The sequence below is a fragment of the Citrus clementina genome, unplaced genomic scaffold (genome assembly GCF_000493195.1).
Source record: "Citrus clementina cultivar Clemenules unplaced genomic scaffold, Citrus_clementina_v1.0 scaffold_3, whole genome shotgun sequence".
Classification (NCBI taxonomy): Eukaryota; Viridiplantae; Streptophyta; class Magnoliopsida; order Sapindales; family Rutaceae; genus Citrus; species Citrus x clementina.
Window position 1 is genome coordinate 7,491,968 of NW_006262339.1, and position 15,339 is coordinate 7,507,306.

The window sequence follows — 15,339 nt, forward strand, 5'->3', positions numbered from 1 at the left end:
ACACATTTCTCTCCACTTGAATTGCCTATACACAGACTCAAATATTTCCCCACACACCCAAACAAAAAGCCCCCCCCCCCCGCCCCGCGCGGGGTTTCATGTATATTCATTTTGCATTCTCATGAAAGACGGTGGTGAATTTTGTATACAGACCGACGAAGACTCGAGAAACTCCTTAATGTGGAAGTGATGATGCCCCCATCACAAGATCCTGAACGCTTCAGTTTCTGGGTATGCTTCAAAACCTGCTTATGTTATTGTACAATTTAGTTCTGACTTATTCCTGAGTGTTAGCATGTCTTGGCTGCAGCTTGCTACCTTATCTGACCGAAGGCCTTCAGAAAGATTAGAACTCCTCCGCATAAGAGATACAAGAGAGGTATGAACCAATTTAACCCCCTTGCAACCCAAGAAAGCATCGTAATAGTAGGAAGGGGCAGCGTCTCCATGATTGTGTCTGTAGCTCTCGGTGACTGAATCTACTACCCAAGTTTCTAGTGATATTCTTGCTGCTGAACTGTTTGGACACATCATAGACTGATCAGTAATATTTAGTCATTGCTTGATTTCATCAAGTTTCATCTTCATTTATTATTTTTGAACTAATTATTCCGTCAGCATCTTTTGCAGAGGATAAGACGAGGGCTGATATTTCTGAGAGCAGAAGAACAAGGCTGCAGATTGCAATGACAAGAGCTGTGTAATTGTTGTTTGTATTCTTTTTTCCAGAAACAAAAGAAAGAAATATAAATTATTTATACAAAACAGTTCAATATTCTTTGGTCCACGTGATGAAGTTTGTGGATCCATATTTTTTGTTGTAACAAACAGTTATACCCAATATTCATCAGTAATAACAAAAGCCAAAGTGAATTTTCTGAAACTATCCAGTAATATGGAATCTGAAAGAAATGAATGTGAATCAACCCATCTTGTTGTGGACACCATGTAACGTCGGTCACTACCAGGGTGGAAGAAACATTGAAAGTTCACTTTGGGTATAACTGATGTATACCGCTAGATTTTCTTGTTGTACCTCCTCAGGTACGGAAGCCGTGCTGCCGTGTCCACGCTCACAGTAATCGGCAATGCCACAAACTACTTCAGAAATTATGGATTGTGAACTGAGAACATAAATTCGTACACTAAAATTTCTATGGATAGTTTTTTATACACGTGATATCACATAAAACACTTTCGTCTTTGTATTGTAATTTTATAAGCGCACACAAAGACAATAGCGTTATTATTCTTTTATATGCAGTATCTATATCGACATCCGCACCAGAGGTAGACTATATGTATGAAGATTTGTTCTATGATATATTGCAACATAAAAATAGAGCGATTTTATTTGGGCTTTATACCTTATTTGTTCCCTACTAAATTGGAACTGATTAAGGAAGGATTGGCAAAGCAGTAGATAGACAGACACGCTTGGAGCTTCGAAGATAGTTTGGTAGTTACGATAAAACACAAACGCGTATAAGATTAAAAAGCTTTTGGGGTCCAACGCACAACTCGCTTTTAGTTTCAAAATCTTCTCCAAATCCAAATTTTATTTTTGCATTTCTTTTATAATAATAACAAAAATTAAAAAGATTCCCGCTACTACGGACGTAACATGTCCTCACGTCCTTTCTTACTTGCACCCAACTATCTTCTATTCTTTCTTCTTCTTCTTCTTGATCCCTTTAAACCATTTTAGTTCATGCGAATTCCGCCGAAACCCTCGTTCAGTTACTCCCTCTTAAACACCTCCAAAATCTTTCAATCTTTTCTCAGCTTTCTTTCTTGCCCCTCAATTCACTATGCCCACTTGTTCACCCTCACACCAAAGTTAGTAACGTCTCCCCCGCTCCCCACAAATTTTCTTGATCACAAAATACCCAAAAAACAGAAGGAAAAAAAAATGTTATTGGGAGGAGACAACAACAATTCTAGCCCTTTTTCACGGCCTTCTGGTTTCTCCTCCTTTCTTTTCCTTTCCTTTCTCCTTTCCTTTACCACCTTCGCAGTCTGCGTCCGCGCAGAGTCTCCTCCTTCCTCTTCTCCCTCCTCCTCTCCGTCAACATACTCGCCCCGCGATAATTACCTTATCGATTGTGGTTCCGGTTCATCTGAACAAACCAGCCTCGACGATGGCCGGACTTTTAAATCCGACCACGAGTCGTCGAGTTACTTGTCCACCAAGGAAGATATAGAAACTTCCGTTGATTCGATTCCTGTAAAGGCTAAGTCTTCCCCTTGTCCCTCAGCTTATCCTTTATATCGGTCGGCTAGAATTTTTACCGGTGAGTCGAGATACAGGTTCTTCATTTCTCAACCGGGACCCCATTGGGTCCGTCTCCATTTTTACCCGGTGCCTCACTCTTCAATCAAACTAACCGACGCCGTTTTCACCGTCCAGACCGATAAGTTTGTGCTCTTGCATGACTTTTCCATCGGGAACACCACGTCATTGGTTTTCAAAGAGTATCTCATTAACATAACGGGGAGACTCTCCATTATTTTCAAGCCTCATAAAGATTCTCACGCATTCATCAACGCCATCGAAGTTGTTTCAGCTCCTGGTTCAATCATATCCGATGCAGCATCTACAGTTGCTCCGCGTGACACGTTTACCGGCCTGTCTAACTTCGCTTTTGAAGTATCATACAGGTTGAATGTAGGAGGGCCATTGGTGACTCCGAAAAATGATACATTGTCGAGAACATGGCTGTCCGATGAGGCCTATAATGCTTTCCCGGAAGGGTCCGAAGCTGTATCTGTTGAGCCGAAAAATGTCCATTATCCTGATGGTGGGGCCACTCCCTATATTGCTCCCAATTGGGTTTACGCGAGCGCTCAAAAGATGAAGGAAGCTCAGGTGATGCAGCCCAATTTCAATCTCACTTGGAAGATGAGTGTTGATCCGAGTTTCTCTTATTTGATCAGATTTCATTTTTGTGACATCGTGAGCAAGAGCCTTAATGATTTGCTCTTCAATGTGTATATAAACGAGTTCATGGCTGCTTCATCCCTCGATCTTTCAAGCCTCACCAATGCTCTCTCCACAGCTTATTATAAGGACTTTGTGTTGAATGCGACGGCCGTCAAGAATGATTCCATTACTGTTCAGGTTGGGCCCGCTTCCAATGCTCAATCGAGCTTGCCCAATGCAATTCTTAACGGATTGGAGGTCATAAAGCTGAGCAACGAAGCGGGGAGCTTTGATGGTTTGTTTGCTGTTGATGGGACATATAAGGGAGACGCGGGGACTAAAATGAAAATTGTTGCGGGAGTTGGGCTGCTAATGGGGGTGACAGCAATTGTGTTTCTTGGAATTGTTTTCGTTCGGTGGCAAAGGAGACCTCATGATTGGGACAAACGGAAGAGTTTCTCATCGTGGTTGCTCCCTCTACACAGCACCAAAACGAGTTTCTTGTCAAGTAAGAGCAGCTCTCGAAGGTCAAGCCTATTTGGCTCTCGCAAGAGCAAGAGTGGTTACTCTGGTTTATTCTCTAATCAGGGCCTTGGCCGATTCTTTACCTTCACGGAACTTCAGAATGCAACTCAAAATTTCGATGAGAATGCTGTGATTGGCGTTGGTGGGTTCGGAAAAGTTTACATTGGGGTGCTGGAAGATGGAAACAAAGTTGCTATAAAGCGAGGCAATCCAGGATCGGAACAAGGGATAAATGAGTTTCAAACGGAGATACAAATGCTCTCCAAGCTCAGGCATCGTCACCTCGTGTCACTTATTGGCTTCTGTGATGAACAATCGGAGATGATTCTTGTTTACGAGTACATGGCAAACGGGCCATTTCGTGATCACCTCTATGGCACGAATCAACCTCCTCTGTCTTGGAAACAAAGGCTTGAAATTTGCATTGGCTCAGCTCGCGGACTGCATTATCTCCACACCGGGGCGGCGCAGGGGATCATTCATCGTGATGTGAAGACTACAAATATCCTTCTTGATGAAAATTTGGTTGCGAAAGTTGCTGATTTTGGCTTATCCAAGGCTGCACCGATGGACCGAGGGTACGTTAGCACGGCTGTGAAGGGCAGCTTTGGATACCTTGATCCTGAATACTTCAGAAGGCAACAGCTTACAGAGAAATCCGATGTTTACTCTTTTGGGGTTGTGTTATTTGAAGTCTTATGCGCAAGGCCTGTCATAAACCCGAAGCTGCCAAGGGAACAAGTTAGTTTAGCCGAGTGGGCATTGCAATGTCACAGAAAGGGCATACTTGAGAAGATAATTGATCCCGTTATTGCTGAGACAATTTGCAAAGAGTCTCTGCGGAAGTATGTGGAAGCCGCGGAGAAATGCTTAGCGGAATATGGAGTTGATAGGCCTGGAATGGGAGATGTGTTGTGGAATTTAGAATATGCAATGCAGCTACAAGAGGCATCTACGCAAATCGATCATCCAGAAGATAAGAGTGCAAATCTTATTGCTTTGGATAAACCGTGTGAAAATTTGTCAAGAGAGGACCTAGCTGTCGCTGTTAGTGATAATTCCGAAATAGCAGCCGGTTCTTCATTATTTTCTCCTGTTGGTAAAGTTCGGGGAAGGTGAAGCCACTGGTAAAAGAACTTACTAGAAACTGAAATTTCCCATTTCAGTTTGCAAGAGATCTTCACAAGAGGAAAGATCAAATGCATTTGGCCTTTCAGTACTTGTGCTTGGAGATTTTCTTTTGAAGCTCCAGGGCCGATGATCACAACATCTTGTTTTGATCTGATCTAGAAAGCCTTCTCGGTTGAAGCTCCACATGTTTATGGAGTTTTGACAGGATGATAAATTAGTCGTGATGTGGTTACTTTTTTTTTTTTTGCCTTTTTTGATTTATCACTTCATCTGTGTATTATTATCATATTGTTTATAAATCCAGGAGGTAACTTCTAATCCCCAGTTGTGTTTTATAGCTTTTCGTAACTTTTTTTCTTTCCCCTTGCGGCTTATGAAAAATTTTGCACGACTAATTGCTTCAGAAATGAAAATAACAATAATAAGAGATCTGTTTATTGCCGAGGCTTGATTTATACAACAACAAAATACTAAATATTAAGGACTAACCTGACTCGTCAGAATCTTGGTGACAAAAAACCGTGATGTAATAGTATATAGCGGAGAAAATTTGCAATTTTCCTTCGTGATATGGCTCGTTAATCTTATGTAAAGATTGTGGGCTCAAATTGACTTGAGATATATCATATGATTATTTGTGTTCAATTTTTGTGTGTTTGTTAATCGTGTCAAATTTAAATTTAGAATTAAACGTTTATGACACTATTAATTTAACTTATCTTTTATTTACTAAAGATATATTATTATATGCTATTTAATTATTCTTTTATTACAGTGATAATCCAACTTATCTTTTATTCAGTAAATATATATTAATTATATGCCATCTAATTATAATTAAATTATCCACTCATTAAAGACACTTTGAAGAAATGAGTCAACAGTTAAGATGTGTTTACTAATTAATAATCTGAATGGGTTAGAATCAAAATGGGCTGAAATCGAAATGGAAAATGAGAATAATAATAAATTGTTTACTTTAATTGTGGGAATCGGGATCGGAATTGGGATGAACTATTTTGTCATTAATGTGTTTACTTCATTTTGCAATTGGAATGAATTGTTATGAATTACTAAACTGACATTAATTGATTATTATTATTATTATTATTATTATTATTATTATTATTATTATAAAAAGGTATAAAATAAGAATTTTAAAATTTAAATAGGGATAATATGATTACCGTAGGAAATAGGATTTTCATTCCCACATCTGCATGAAAATGGAAACTTTAATAATCATTTTTAATTTTAAGTGAGGTCTACTACTTTAATTCTCATTCTATCATCGTTTAGGTAAGTAAACACATCTTATCAAAAAAAAAAAGAGCAAGTAAACACATCATTAATTTCCAACACTCCATTAATATCAATCAATTGATAAATAATGGATAGACTGTTGAATAAATTTAAATTTTAAAATATTTATAAAGATTGAGAAAATTTTTAGCAGATGAATGATAATGTTTCTCTCTTTTTCTTTTCTTTTTTCCTTCCCTAAATTGGAATTTTGCCGGTGGAAAACTAAAAGAGGGCAATTTGGGAGCCGTAGCTAAGTGTATGATGTGATTGGTTTGCATCGGATCGAGTTCAAACAAAGCAACCCATATTTGCTTTGCTTGTTTTTCTCCCGCTGACCCCCTGCTCGCTGCGCAGTTATTTATAATTAAAACTACTTTTGCTTCCACCAAAAAAACGGTTTTCATAGAACACTTTGAACCTCTTAACCCAACAACACCCCGTGGCTGGCACTTTACGCGAGCCTCTCGCTTCTCTCTTTCAACTACACCGTGAAAAGCAAAACATAAAATAAAAATTAAAAAAAAAAAATGCTACAAGACGATGAGATCGTCGGAAGCTTACTGGAACAAATCCACTCCATAACTCACCCAAAACAATTGTCACTGATAACGATCAGAGGCTCATTAGAATCCCCCAAAAACGACGACGTCTCAGTTTTCCCTCCCGTCAATCATGAAAACCTTCAGATTCCATCCCACCCAACTCGAGATCAACGAAAGCAACAAGACCCATCTACCACATCGTCGTCGTCGCTGTCGTTACCGCCGTCCGATTTCAGTGCGGAGAGTTCTAAAGAAGTGAAGTTGGTTATTGGCTGGTTGGATTTCGGGCTTGAGATTTTGCGTGCCAAGATTATGAGTGCTTATTCTTGGTTTTGTAATGATGGGGAAAGTAGAAGGGTATTTGATTCTTTTGGGCCGGTGGCAGGAGTGGCGGTGTTGGTGTTGTGGTGGTGGTTGTGTCGGCGGATTAAGCGGGGACGGAGGGCGAGAGAGAGTGTGGAGCATTTGAAGCTGATTATCAAAGAGAAAGATGAGGTTTGTTTCTATTTTTATGTCAAGTTAAGTGTTTGATGAAATGCCCGCTCTTGTCTTTAGCTTAAAAGATGTTTGGGGAAATGCCAATGTTCAGAATTATGAACATATATAATTGCACCAAGGTAGCCACATTTTCAGTTAATTGTTCATAACATAATTTGATTTTTTTTTTATTTTTTTGGCAGAAAATCAGTAAACTCTTGCATCAAATTGCTCAAATGAATGAAGTGCTTGTGGCTCGTCACAAAGTTCTGGCTTCAAAACTGGCAAATTAGTTAGGCAGAGAAGCACTAGACTAGATTAGCTATTCTTTGGTACATGTTCTTCATTAGTGCAAAGCTCTTGCTCCTGTTATTTTGCATGCTTTTGCGCAGAAGCTTGTACATGCTTTATTATTAAGTTCAAACTCTACCCCGCAAGGAAGCAACTGACATTATAGATTTACGGTATCACTTTTGGGCCATATGAAAGTTATGATCACCCCAAGTTTCTGCCGGTACATTGGAAATCCACCACATGAATATGACCAATTTCTGAATATAGATGGTTCATCAAAAGCTCTCTGTCTCAAGTTTATAAATTGTTTCCACAGAAGCAAATTCATTTGCATAATTATTGAAGCGTACACAAAACTGGGTTTCAAATCTAACAACTGTAAACTAGCAAAAGGTATCAGGAGTGCCTTGGCCACATCAAACATTTTTACAGCTTCTTTTCGGATTCTAGGGGCTTGATATTTCTAACAGAATACAAGGATCTAACAGAATACAAGCATCTAGGTAAAATCCTCCCACACATTCACCAACTGCTTCAGATTGTGGGTCAGGTAACTTCATATAAATTCATTTATGTCGAAAAATGGAAGCTGACAAAATTGAAATAAATACTTCTCAGCTTTCAAATTCTGGTTTTTCAAGTATCTACCAATGCAGATAGTAATACAACCGAAAACACCACACTCCAAGAAATGGGAAATCTAAACTTGAAATGGCAATCACTCCAAGAAGGCAAGAATTGGGAAAACTAAGCATGAAACTTCAGAAAAATAACAGACCATAACACTACTTGCTAAACAACCCACTAGAAAAGACACAGCAAATCTTAAAAAAAGCTATAATTGCAACCAAAAGGTTTATTAGTCTATTTCACAGCAAGACAATTGGATTTTCAAACTGTCTTTACCTCCCATTGGTCCTGGAACTTATTATCTACTTGTCAAATCATTACAAATCCCGAAACTTGAACATAAGAATTGCTCATAATCAATGACAATTTCCGGAGAAAGAAATAAAGACATGACAAAATAGAAAGGAAAACTATGCTGCAAAGTCTATGTAAATTTCCTTAATAAATTAGCAAAAAACATCAGAATGACAAACTAAAGTTTACAAAGAATTGTACTCATTTGTTCTCAAAGGAGCACTGAGACATATTGCAAGCAAAACTTAATCAGAAGGAGAAAAGTGTTAACAGATTTGAATCTGATTTGTAAAGGAATTTCATTACCTACACATTATGGCACATTGAATTTGATGTTTAAGTTTCACTTCCTAGTTCTGTGATCCACTCTTATCAGTAACTGAATGACGAAATTGATCCACGAACTCCAAAGGAGCGGTCGTGTCGTTCCTAATCCTCTTAATCTTGGGACTCAACAAGCCCCTATGACCAAATCCATACAGCTTAATAACTTGATTATCAGCAAAATTGAATGCCCTCTCCATGCTCTTCAAGCATCTCTCAACTGGATAATCCCCATAACTCCCGCAAGGCTTGCAACCAACAAAATGAGTCACAAATGGCCACCTTTCATCACCTAACCCCGGATGATACTTCTCCATCATCTCCTCATACCTATCAACCAACCCAACCCAATACCCGTGCAAATAGAACTCACTCTCAATAAACACTTTATCAATCCACTTATCCTTCTGTGTCAACAACAAATAAATCAGAGCCGACTGATCATCAGCCTCAAAAGCCGGTCTCCCTTTCAAATAAGCCGTCATAATCTTCCCAGCCTCGTCTCTTATCACCCCTTTCGGTCCATATGGCGCCCAAGCATCAAGTAAATCCAACGACCACTGACAATTCCTAAACAAGAAACTCCCCGTATTCAAAGCAATCCATGACTTCTGAATAAACATCAAATCGTGGTACCCATGAACCACCAAATTATAATCCTTATACTTGTCCATAGGAAGCTCAAACACCATATCGGTAAACATAGCATCACTATCCATCCACCAAATCCATTCAATCTCAGGATGAGACAACATCAATTTCCTTAGCAAAGGCAATTTCGCCCAGTACCCAGATAACTCCTTATCTAAATGAGCCATATTATAAATAATCTCAATCCCATGAAGCCTACAATAGTCAATCTTATTCTTAACAGATTTCAGCAAGTAATGATCGCCAATTGGATTATCACAAGGCTTAGGAGTGGAGCCGGTAACGAGCAAAATCTTAGGCTTACCGTCAACATGGCTCGGAAACTCAGCGTTATGACTCAGCCAAGCCTTACGATCCAGGTCCCAGGAGGATATTTTGGGACCCAGAGAGTAAGTGGCATTGGGGTTGGTCTCCGAGTCGGAGGGTTCATCCGGATCGTCCGGGTCGACGTCGGAGCGGATCTCGGCGAGGACACGGTTGGCCTCCTCGATGAGCTGCTGGTTGATGGTTTCTTCGTCGGGGCTGCTGAAGTTGACACCGATGGTGCCACGTAGGACGAGAATGGTAACGAAGCCACAGAGGATGGTGATCTTGATGTTGTTGAAGGTCTTCTGGATCTGCCTGCCACGCGGCATGGCTCCACGTCCGGTCCTGCCGTTGGCGGCGGAGGCTGCGTTGGTGGTGGGAAGAACGCCGCCTGCTGCAGCGCCCGTTGAGGATCTCTTCAGAGGCGTGAAATTGTCTTGCCCCATGTGCAATCTCAGAGAGATATATATAATTAATTATAATTTAGTTTTTAGTTTCTTTTTCTTTCTTTCCGTTATCCGGAGTTCATGGAGTGACTCTTTTAAGTTATACGTGGTTTTTCGAACAATGGGGGATCTGAGTTTTGGGGTCTGAAAAATTGTCTGTTCTGTTTTGTTCTGTTACACGATTTTATTAGAGTTTTAGAAAGGGAGTGCTTGTAAGAATTCCAAATGCGTTCGCTTCAGGCAAGGCCGTGTTTGTCAGTTGTCACTTGGAGAGTGGAGATTACTTGTTTCCAAACACCGACTTTGACGTTTTATTTTTCTTTTTCTTTTTTATTTTACTATCCAATAAAATAATATTGGTTCCGGATTTTCTGCCTCAGGAGGAAATATACTAATGTAATTATTGATTTTACGATCTTATTTGGTTAATTAATTGGTCTACGTTTCTAAAAATAACATCCGAATTGATGCCGGTTAATGTATTTTGGATGATTGAAAATAATTTCAATATTATATTCATATTTACTTTAAGTATTCTTATATTTCATCCGATGATTAAATTTTATCATTTTTATTCGCCTTTTAACAATCGCGAGGCTGGGAGGTCCTACGCCTAAAGTATGCAAAAGTGCCGATAGAGAATTCCATCGCCAGAGATGTTGATAGATGCTTGCCACTGTACTTGGTTGTTATCTTTATGACTTTTATCTCCTTCAAAGTGCTCTTTTTTTCTAGCTATGAATTGAAAGTAAGAAAAGATGAGAGCATTTTTGTAAATCAATCAAATTGTTGGGCAATTTCTGCAAAGTTTCTAATAGCTTTCGATTTACGGACATGGAAGTCAGTTAAACGTGGGTTGAGATGTGGGATGTGGCCCAATGGATCACAACTTGGAATTAGCCATGTTCAGTTTTTAACAAACAACAGCCAGCCAGCCGCGTGCCAGCTCTTTTTAGATCCGTACTCTTTTCTTATTAAATTAGTTACACCAGAAATTAACACCATACTTTAACATGCTACTAATATTTTGTTACTTGTTTTGAACCGTGTCTGCTGCTAAAGATTCCGCGTATTAGGAGGGAGAGTGGGGGGCGCCATATTCAAGCATTAGACAGACAAGGACCAAACTAAACTAATTAAAAATTTGCAATTTGCACGTACAAAGTAAATTAAGAAGTCAATATTTTTAATCCTAAAGGAAATTAAATTTAATTCACACATCTACAGCAATAGGTCTTAAGTTGTGCCGACGCTACCGTCACCAATACACAATGCGTATGATGACTTTGAATTTAATGGAGGCGAATTTGGATAAGAGTGGAATGGGGTATGTCTGAGCAGCAGCCAACCAACAATGGCAGATGCAATCTGTCCGTAATTTCTCATCCAGGAGAATAATATGTGAATGTCCGCACTCAGTCTTGGGTCCTCTTTTCCTGAAATTTATGTTGGGGCTAATTCGTCTGGTTTTTTTCTCACTTGTAGGTGAAAATGAAAAATGACCCTACACGCTGCTGAAATACTCTTTACGTGCCGTGTGGCTGAATTTGTGGAAAGCACATTTTGTTCATTTTCGGTCACCTAATTCTAAGTTTCTAACTGCCTCCCGCCCCTTTTTTTTAATTTAATTTTATGTTTCTTCTTCCAGCATATTTGGGTCAACTTTTGTATTGATAGCAACCAGTAGCGGCTCTTTTCCTAGGGCCCCACAATGTAAAAAAGATCCCAAATTTTTTTTCAAAATTATAACTATTAAGTTTTTAATTTATATATTATTATTATTTTATAATAATTTTTCCATAAATAAATAATTAAATCCCTACAAAATCTCTTGTTGACGTTAGGATTAACATTTTTTTATCCTATTTATTCCTATAAAATCTCTAATTAACATTACTTCATTTAAAACTCTATAAAAACTAAATAATTGTTAACTTAGTATTATCCATTACAATTGTTAAGTGATGATGGTTTAAAAACTTATTGCATTAATCTTGAAAATGCTTTAAAACATGATACACTTTCTGATATAAATGGTTTAAATTTGTTTTCAAAGTTAAGAATTTTAAAAGAAATTTTTCAAAGTGAAAAAGAATACCCCACTTGATGTACTTAATTATTTGAAAAAATTTGATTCTTTTCCAAATGCAAATGTTGTTTATAGAAATATTATTAATGATACCAGTAACAGTTGCTTCTACAGAAAGAAATTTTTCAAAATTAAAATTGATAAAAACTTATTTAAGATCAATTAAATGGATTAGCTATGTTATTTAATAAGAAAAATATACTAGCGAAATTAGAATATAAAAATTTGATCAATAATTTTGCATCTCATAAAGTTAGGAAAATTGATTTTAAATAAATGAATTTTTATTAATAATTAAAAAAAAAATCTTATTGAAACAATTTGCCTAAGTCACCAAAATTCGTTGAGCTGGTCAATTAAGTGATGGTACTTCATCAAGCAGCAACTTAGAACTGTCAAGCGGCTGAATAATGTTGGCAGCAGAATCAAACTAGGCTTTATGTGAATAACTAGACAAGATCACAAGACATTCATATCAGATGGGTTTAGGATGCCCTTGAATACCATCAAGGTGCAAACAGATAAGCTAGATGAACAAACAAGGAAAACGAAGGCAGTTCAGGAGAAGCATTGTCAGCAGAAATATGGTTAACTTTATGAATTATTGTGCAAAAGAATAGTCCCTGTTGCATGGTTTTGCAACAACATTACCTGAGCTATCATTGGATACAAAAGATGAAAAGAATTATATGCAATGTGGAAAGGCTACCTGTTATCTTAAGCAGGATTCTTTTTATTCTTCTTTTTCTTGCTTTTCTTCTTCTTATCGACTTCTATAACAGTCTTCTTAACTTGTGCTTCGATGTTGGGTGTGGTGCTGCCAAGGCAGCCTTCAGTTGGTTTCCTTCTTGGGTGGAACACCTCAGTAATAGAGGGATCCAGCACATTGCTTGAGCAGCTTAGAGTAAGACCCATAACCATGGCCTCATCCCATAGCTCACGACCCTTTACAAAGTCTCCCCCTTGACATACCTTGGGTATGAGCACATCATAAACTGGTCCATAACCACCCAATGAGCTTCTCTTCATCCGTTCAAAAAGCTCAAGTGCAAAGTTCACCCTCTCAACCCCACAAAGAATACCAATCAAATCATAGTAAAACTTGCGATCTGGTATAAGCCCCTCTTCAATCATCTCATCAACTATCTTATTCCCTTTGCCAAACCTCCCACTCAGATACAACACCCTTGCAACAAGATAATAGCTAACCCAATCTGGAGCACAACCTGACTTTTTCATCTGTTCAAGAACTCGGCAAGATTCCTTCACTCTTCTCGTCCTCCCTAAACAAGAAAGCAATATGTTATAACTAATCGAGGTTGGGGCAATCCTATAGGACCTCATTTCCATCATCACGTTCAAAGCTTCAGGAACAAGACCAGACGGATTGCGTTTAAGGTTTCTCTCACACAGGCCCCTAAGAAACGTGTTATAGCAAAACAAATCCGGCATAAACCCAGCTGACTTCATCTCTTTGATAATCTTCCGTGCTGCCTTAACATTCTCCTGCATAGACCACCCATAAATAAGACTCCTATAAATACAAAGCTCCACACCGGATATCTTATCCTTATGATGATAAACAACCCCTTCTGCTCTCCTAGCATGCCCCTTGGCACAAAGAGCACTAACAATGGCAGAAACCGTAACACTATCTTGCACGCACTTGAACTTCTCCAAGTTCTTGAAAATACCCAACGCTTCGTCCTCTCTCCCTAGTTTAACCAATGTCTCAACTAAAACACCAAAACTCTGAGTCTCCATCACGCGACCCTCTTTCCTTAAGTCAGAAACCAATATATTCATCGCCATATGATCTTTCTTTTCTGCAAAGACGCGAATTGCATGATTATAATCCTTGTCTTCCAAACTAGCACTCAAATTCTTACATGACCAAAGGAAAAACCGAAGTAGTCTTCTAGTGGGTGCTTCATGTTTGCAAGAATCAATGACTTGGGTAACAAGCGATGAACTTAAAGAACCTGTAAATTGATTTAGACTTAATTCTAAGTCATCTAGACCACCAATTGTACTTGAAACGACCTTACAAAGCTCCTTCAGCTCGTGCGATACTTGATTGGACGGCACCATGGAGTAGAGAGAGAGTAAAAGATGCTCGGATTTCTGGGTATCTACGCGTTGTAGCAGCAAGCTTCTCCATTTTGGCTTCAATAAGAAGTGCATCTCCTTTGAGAACATTCATCGAACAAGTGGTGCCTAATACTTCTAAACCAGAGACTTTGACTTGAAACAATTCGCATGTGATTACGAACCGTTCGATAAAAATACCAGCATGATTCAATACGAAGTGGATGTAATATCACGCAACATTTTTTGACAGCAAAATCAACTTGCTCTTTTTTGTTAGTTAATTATTATTATTATCTTCTTTTCTTTTCTGTTTTTACGCGGGTAACGGTTAGATTCTCATAGAGGAGGAAGTGACAGAAAAAGGAATTAACAAAGGCTGGTTTTTTTGTAATTAAAGTGTACCGTTAAGGGCATTACTGTACATTGACAACTTCCTTGGCAATTTTTCATAAATAATGACAAAATTTGTAAATGCAAAAGCAATGCTCAAAAAGACAGAATATTTCACCTGGATCTTCCGGTGCCTAATTTCCTTCTCACCGATCGTCTCCACGATCACTTCCCGGTATCCTCCGATTTCTCTTTATCGTTATCTAATTAATTAAATAATAATATATCTTTGTTTATATATTTGTAACCGTAATTCAAATGTGATCGTCCATTGAAGCTTTTCACTTATAAATTCAATTTCAATGTTTTAATTTTTGGTTCAAATTTTTTTTTATTTTCTGATTGCTATCAAAAGTTAGTGAGGGATTCGGGCGAAGATGAGCCAGGTGTTTGAAGGATACGAGCGCCAATACTGCGAGCTCTCTGCTGGATTATCGCGGAAGTGCACAGCGGCAAGTGCTCTTGATGGAGGTGAAATATCACATAATTAATAACAATCTTATATAGATCAACTGTTTTTGCATGTGTGTGTGTGTGTGTGTTACTGATGAAAATGTTGCATCAAAGTCTTTAATAGAATTGGTTTACATATTTAATAATTTTGTATTGCATGATTTGATTCTGGTGATCAAATCCGCATGTGTCTTTCGGCTGTATTTGCTTTTTTAATTGAACGGTCTAAGTAATCATAGTACTTGTTGTTAATTGGTTTACATTCTCATAAGAGTGATTGTAAATTACAGATCAGGTCAGATGATTTATATGTTATAGAGAGCGGTATAATTGTTAGATGAGGGCCTGCCAAAACTAAGATATATAATGTCCTGCAGTCCTTTCTACACCTTTTTCCCCCCTTGAAGTGCCTTTTTTTTTTTTTAAAATGCACATAAAAGTTTAAGAAAAAACAGTCGTATGGTCCAT

At 38.3% G+C, this 15,339-nt stretch overlaps 5 protein-coding genes and 1 long non-coding RNA gene across 7 annotated transcripts in view; 4 read left to right on the forward strand and 2 right to left on the reverse strand.

The window, feature by feature from the left end:
- The window catches only part of LOC18050061 (probable receptor-like protein kinase At5g61350), a 10,497-nt gene extending 5,683 nt beyond the window's left edge, over positions 1 to 4,814 (forward strand). Inside the window, exons 15-16 of the mRNA XM_006440583.2 lie at positions 311 to 379; positions 1,709 to 4,814. Coding sequence (XP_006440646.2) covers positions 311 to 379; positions 1,709 to 4,567 — 2,928 coding nt within the window. The 3' untranslated portion in view covers positions 4,568 to 4,814. The remainder of the gene's footprint in view (positions 1 to 310; positions 380 to 1,708) is intronic.
- LOC18050062 lies at positions 91 to 883 on the forward strand. Its single transcript, XR_002906580.1, has 3 exons — positions 91 to 231; positions 311 to 379; positions 631 to 883. It is a non-coding gene; the product is annotated as an uncharacterized LOC18050062 (long non-coding RNA).
- Positions 4,815 to 6,102: 1,288 nt separating the features above from the next.
- Positions 6,103 to 7,420, forward strand: LOC18047293. Its single transcript, XM_006440588.2, has 2 exons — positions 6,103 to 6,921; positions 7,107 to 7,420. The coding sequence occupies exons 1-2, from the start codon at positions 6,412 to 6,414 to the stop codon at positions 7,194 to 7,196; spliced, it is 600 nt and encodes a 199-aa protein (XP_006440651.1). The 5' UTR covers positions 6,103 to 6,411; the 3' UTR covers positions 7,197 to 7,420.
- Positions 7,421 to 8,187: 767 nt separating this feature from the next.
- LOC18047294 (probable xyloglucan 6-xylosyltransferase 3) lies at positions 8,188 to 10,108 on the reverse strand. The gene has a single exon (XM_006440589.2). The coding sequence runs from the start codon at positions 9,846 to 9,848 to the stop codon at positions 8,472 to 8,474; it is 1,377 nt and encodes a 458-aa protein (XP_006440652.1). The 5' UTR covers positions 9,849 to 10,108; the 3' UTR covers positions 8,188 to 8,471.
- Positions 10,109 to 12,356: 2,248 nt separating this feature from the next.
- On the reverse strand, positions 12,357 to 14,373 carry LOC18047295 (pentatricopeptide repeat-containing protein At5g61370, mitochondrial). Its single transcript, XM_006440590.2, has 2 exons — positions 12,647 to 14,373; positions 12,357 to 12,386 (listed from the first exon to the last, which is right to left on the reverse strand). The coding sequence occupies exon 1, from the start codon at positions 14,134 to 14,136 to the stop codon at positions 12,655 to 12,657; it is 1,482 nt and encodes a 493-aa protein (XP_006440653.2). The 5' UTR covers positions 14,137 to 14,373; the 3' UTR covers positions 12,357 to 12,386; positions 12,647 to 12,654.
- A 142-nt stretch (positions 14,374 to 14,515) lies between these two features.
- The window catches only part of LOC18047297 (vesicle transport v-SNARE 13), a 4,331-nt gene continuing 3,507 nt past the window's right edge, over positions 14,516 to 15,339 (forward strand). Inside the window, exons 1-2 of one of the 2 annotated variants that reach the window (XM_006440593.2) lie at positions 14,516 to 14,593; positions 14,774 to 14,889. In XM_006440593.2, coding sequence (XP_006440656.2) covers positions 14,796 to 14,889 — 94 coding nt within the window. In that variant the 5' untranslated portion in view covers positions 14,516 to 14,593; positions 14,774 to 14,795. The remainder of the gene's footprint in view (positions 14,594 to 14,773; positions 14,890 to 15,339) is intronic. The other variant, XM_024188588.1, reaches the window with a different exon arrangement.

Coding starts and splice junctions, on each gene's coding strand:
- LOC18047293 (XM_006440588.2), top strand. CDS start 6,412: ATGCTACAAGACGATGAGATCGTCGGAAGCTTACTGGAACAAATCCAC. Junction 6,922..7,106: donor TTATCAAAGAGAAAGATGAG/GTTTGTTTCTAT, acceptor TTTTTTTGGCAG/AAAATCAGTAAACTCTTGCA.
- LOC18047294 (XM_006440589.2), bottom strand. CDS start 9,848: ATGGGGCAAGACAATTTCACGCCTCTGAAGAGATCCTCAACGGGCGCT.
- LOC18047295 (XM_006440590.2), bottom strand. CDS start 14,136: ATGTTCTCAAAGGAGATGCACTTCTTATTGAAGCCAAAATGGAGAAGC.